The sequence below is a fragment of the Austrofundulus limnaeus genome, unplaced genomic scaffold (genome assembly GCF_001266775.1).
Source record: "Austrofundulus limnaeus strain Quisiro unplaced genomic scaffold, Austrofundulus_limnaeus-1.0 Scaffold384, whole genome shotgun sequence".
Taxonomy (NCBI): Eukaryota; Metazoa; Chordata; class Actinopteri; order Cyprinodontiformes; family Rivulidae; genus Austrofundulus; species Austrofundulus limnaeus.
Window position 1 is genome coordinate 1 of NW_013952786.1, and position 5307 is coordinate 5307.

At 39.3% G+C, this 5307-nt stretch overlaps 1 protein-coding gene across 2 annotated transcripts in view; it reads left to right on the forward strand.

The window, feature by feature from the left end:
* Nucleotides 1–721: 721 nt before the first annotated feature.
* LOC106528482 (centrosomal protein of 95 kDa) overlaps nt 722–5307 on the forward strand; it is a gene marked incomplete at its 5' end in the record, with an annotated part of 7128 nt that continues 2542 nt past the window's right edge. Inside the window, 9 exon segments of one of the 2 annotated variants that reach the window (XM_014023658.1) lie at nt 722–812; nt 994–1076; nt 1170–1360; nt 1439–1577; nt 2113–2391; nt 2816–2911; nt 4266–4413; nt 4503–4672; nt 4876–4950. In XM_014023658.1, coding sequence (XP_013879112.1) covers nt 722–812; nt 994–1076; nt 1170–1360; nt 1439–1577; nt 2113–2391; nt 2816–2911; nt 4266–4413; nt 4503–4672; nt 4876–4950 — 1272 coding nt within the window. 2 annotated transcript variants of the gene reach the window in all.

Here is a 5307-nt window from a genome sequence, read left to right on the forward strand (position 1 = left end):
CCCCTACACAGATAAATATTTTATTTTTATTTAAATAAATGGAGTGAGTGAACCTGCCTAACATGCAGTGGTAAAACAATCAAGAGTTTTTACCTGGGATGGAAAAGGCTCTGTCAGCTCTGAGCAGGAGTTCAGAGAAATAGGAAGGTCCAGAACTGGGTGGTATTTATGCAAACTTAACGTTTTCGAGCTTTATATCATGTTTTGTCAGTCTCTCGTCAAAAAACATTCCCAGAGTGTTGCTTTGACTGAGAAATCCTTCAATCGCCTGTGGCCATGTGGAGCTGTCTACACGTTTGCTGGTACAAAGCACCGCCTATTTGTACAAAGCTCCTCCCTGGAGCTTGGTGTGCAGCCGAGCCGCTGCCCCACAGAGCACCCCTTCCCCCTGAAGCATTGTTTGAAAATGCGCTGAAGTGGGAGTGTCAGAAACAGTAGGAGGTTCTTGAGACGGAGACGGGCTATGATGCAAAATCAAATTTATTTTTGATAAATACAGCTTTTTTTTATAACAACTAAAGGTAACAGTAACTTAATTGTGGTATAGAACTGAACTTTGTGTCTGGAAAATACATACCCCCCCACCACCACCACCACTTCTTTTTAAAATGTGCTCCTCCACATCGAAAGAAGTCAGCTGAGGTGGTTATATCTCCTGGGTGGATGAACTAAACTATCTCTTTTATGTTTAGTAAGAATTAGTTTCTCTTTCTTTTCACAGAGCACTAATCTGGTTTCTGAGACTCTCACTAATGGAATATCATCTCCTGCGTCCTGTTCTTCACCTGTTGAGTCAATATGCTGCACATCAGGTTGGTGAAGTGCTAAATGGCTGTTTAGGTTAATGAGATAAACTTTCTAAAAGTATCAGTTTGACTCAGTGTTGGACTGAACGGTGGCTCTTCAGAGGAGCTATCAGATGGTTCTGTTTACTGTAACCGATGTGAATATGACTGAAAAGGTCCAATGCCACTCGTTTCTGTGTGTCAATAGTTGTTTGTTTTCCAGCTGAAAGTGAGAAATCTGCATCCAGCCGGCGAGGACCTGAGCCAAGGGAGGAGTCGGAGACGTTAGAGGTAGGAGCAGTTTTAACCTACTCCCCACCACGCAGCTGGTTTCAACCACAAAAACAGGTCCAAATAACACTCCATTGTTTTACCAAATCTCAGCCCACTAACGGAGGTCCGAGGAGGGTCTTATTCCGCACCCAGCCGGACGTTCTCTTCCTCACCCTGCAGGATGAGATGACGACCACCACCCCTTCCCCGCCAGACACCGACGAGGAGGAGGAGGAAGAGCTGAGCTATAGGCAACGTTTTAATCAGAGGCGGATAAGTCGCCCGAAAAGGACAGAGCTGGGGTGAGAATTTATTTATTTATTTATTTAACGTTTTATTTGAACAAAATGTAGTGATCTGTGTTGTTTTTTCGATCCAAGGTGTCCGAGCAGTCGTCAAACAGCACAAGGAAGCTCAGAAGAGCCTCTGTCTTACCGGAGGAAAAAGAACAAGCAAGCAGAGGAAGAGCTGCATCACATCTCCGAGAACCTCAGCCATCGACTGGAAGAACTGGACCAGGTGGGTATTAAACAAATCATAACCATCAGTGTGGTCTCATATTCGGAGTGGATGCTCATATTTACGTCATCAGTACAGTGTTTATAGGAGTTTTATGTTTTTTTAAGGTCGTAATGAAATAATCAGTGAAAGGCTTTGTCCCAAAATAAAACAGGATTAGAGTAAAAGCCTGCGTCTGTAGGCTTTTGTATGAACAAAGCTTCAGTGAGATTTTCTTCACACCAATTACCCTAAGCAGAGTTTCCTCATTAGTCAGGCAATGAATCAGGCCAGGTTACTTAAATCTTACTCCCAGATTATAAATGAGGAGGTAACCCAACAAGCAGCAGCCACATCCTGTTTATATAAAAACTTCTCCCTCACATAAACCTTCACTGTGGACTCGTTCTTCTGTATTTTAGGGTTGTAGAGGAACACGACTGGAAAATCATCCTCTAACTGGAAGAAAATCCGAAGAGAAATATCTCGTAGCATTTAAAGTCAGTGTTTTCCATTATAAATCCTCTCTGAGCATAGCGCTGTGTCGTCTCTGCAGATGCTAAAGCGAGTTCTGGGTGAAAGCGGCGATTCCAGTGAAATCAGAGACGAGGACGAGCATTCCCACCGCAGCGACGGCATCGGGAAGTGTGAAAGTGCTCCCGGCGTTTCAGAAACTCTCCATCCTGAATCCACCCGGCAGACGGGCTCTTCGTCCCCCTCTCCTCATCGAGACCCTCGACACTCTTTCCAGGAACGACTAGAAGCTGCTGCAGCGGGGGCTTCCAACCTGAACCTCAAAACGTCTGATCGTTCAAGGCAAAGGAAACATAAGAAGGTGTCAACACTACTATTCTGTGTGATACTGAGTAATCTTTGTTTTGTTATGTAGTTTGGTTACATTTAAAATGATCATAAGTGTAACCAATACATCCCAGCACTGACTGTGGCTCTAATAGACAGCTGCTGTGAAGCAGAGAAACCACGAAGTTTATAAGAACAATCAAGGATACGATTATTTTAAATTGACCTGCGCCACCCTGTTATAAACAAACTGCTGTCGTAATTCATTATATCTACTCTGGAAATAATCTGTAATACTTGTTTTTTTTTATTTATCTCAAGAATTAGTCAGATTATGATGGAAAAACAAAGATCCTTTTTAATAAAATTGCAAAGACTTGACTATTTCAAGTCTTTGCAATTTTATTAAGAAGTATTTTTGTTTTGAAAAGTGAATATAGTTTTTTTTTTTTTTTTAGTATCTGGAGAATATGGACTATGAAGAGGAGCTGAGAAAATATGAAGCCAGAGAGCGGACAGAGCTGCACAAGGCACGCCTCAAAGCTCAGAAAGCTGTGAGTAATAAATTCTATTTCTACTGTTGAATAAATTAAAGAGAAAAATATAACATTTGGGTACATGTAAACCTATATTTGTTTATAGATATTTATTACCTGTCTACATTGTTAAAAAGCAGCATTTGTATGATGGAGTATTAGGGCCACAAAACAAGATTTTTTTAAATTATTATTACGAGAATAAAGTCGTAATTTTACGAGAATAAAGTCGTAAACTTACGAGAATAAAGTCGTAAACTTACGAGAATAAAGTCGTAAACTTACGAGAATAAAGTTGTAATTTTACGAGAATAAAGTCATAATCATGACGTGTCCATTTCCCCTTCCTCTTTTCCTCCTTATTTTCCTCACACCTGCTGTGTACAGCCATGTCTCTATGTTTATAAAGTAGTCTGTGATGACCTAGGTCACTGTTAGATTAATAAGTTTTCATCCAAATTAACTACGTGACGACTAAATCTGTCAATGAATAATTACAGTACGGCTTCAGTTTATAGTCGTTTGCACAATTTCCAAGTCCTGCTACTGATAATTTGATGTTAATGTGCTAAAAGATTAACTATTTATTTATAGCAATAATAAAGAACAACTTGACAAGTTGCTCAACATTCCTCATTTTAATGCAGTGATAACTTCATGCTTTTTCATGTAAAGGGTATAGGATTACGACTTTAATTTTAGAATATTATGACTTTATATTCATATGACTTTAATGTCGGAATATTATGACTTTATTATAGTAATTTAGAAGAAAATTTAAAGATCTTGTGTGGCCGTAATACTCTGTTGTATGCAAGAAGTGTTTTTTTTTTTAAGTGTTAGTTGTTTATGAAACGTTGTCAAATGGAACAATTGACAATTTAGAGAAATCAGTTCTGGAAATGATTTTGATCAGAGTAGTCTCAAACTGTGCAAGCTTCATATCTTTTTTATTTAGACTGAATGTATATGTGAGGGACAGCATTTCTTCAAAAATAAAACTGTAATTAATACAAAGTGTATTATTTGTTCCTGTGTTATACTTTGTTATATACAGCTGTGGTCAGGTTACATCCACTCATCAGGGGCATCGATGTTATATTTATTTAAACAAAACTAGAAATAGGAAGTTCAAAACTTACTTATCTAATTATTCCACTCGAGAGAAAAAAAAACTCAAAATAAATAAAGTCCCAAATTAATCTGTCTCATCTGTGATGAGTGGATTGAACTGAGTCGACAGGATGTTAAATATTATTATTATTATTATTATTATTATTATTATTATTATTATTATTCCAACCAGAAACCCTGCTGTTTGTTGGTGTTAAACTATTCTGAAAAATTAAAACATCTCTTTATGTATTTAAAGGAGCAAGAGTACAGAGAGGCCATACTGGGGGATGTTTCTCAGGTGTCCAGACGGTCCCCACCCAAAACCAAGAGTCCACCTAGGAGCCAGCGTAACAGGACAGCAGCAGGACTGAAGCGCCCAGAACCCAGCAGGAAAACCTCATCCAGTACGTCACATCTGACGTCCACAGACTCTTTGTTCTGACTCTTTAAAGAATTTTTTATTTATTTATTTTATCCTTGCTCCTTCCTCCAGTGAAAATAAAGGAAAACGAGCTCCTCCCTGTGCTGCGAGACGAGCTGCCTCACCTTCACATCTCCCCTCACGCTCTGGGCCGAATGTGGGAGCAGCAGACGCAGCAGGTGGAGCGACTCCACGCCTTGTCCTCCTCGCACTGTCGACACCGGAGCAAACTCTCCGCTCAGGTGAGAACAGGAACCGAATGCTGACGGTTGTGCCCGTCGCTTTGAAGAATACACATTTTATTTGATTTTTAAAGGTTATTTTATTTCTGGACATCCTAGTCTGCGACTTGCTTTAACGAAAACCATGACTGGATTACAGAACAACACATCTTTTTCCATCGTTATTTAAAATTGCCAGTTTAAAATTTAGACCCTGTTCTCAGTTGGAGGAGGCTCAGAGGAAACACGACCTACTGGTGGAGCTGAACCGCAAACACCAGGACCACAAGAGACATCTGGTGAGCGACAAACAGAAACTGACACGACATTTTTAAAACATTAAAAGGATCCCAGATTAGTTGTAACATTAGACTTTATTTGATAAACATATATTTTAACTGTAAAATAAAGACTGTAAAAATACTGTAGACTGTTTAGTTTTGTACATTTTTAAAAATATGTTTTGACACGAACAGAGACATTTTATTTACACACAAAGTATTCTGGGTAAATGATGACATGGGTAGGTCATCGGTGCGAGGCTGCTAGCGAGCTATATCCACCCTGAAGGTTAATCTTGGACAATACAGCGAGTAAAATAAGTATTGAACATGTCACCATTTTTCTCAGTAAATATATTACTAGAGGTGCTAATG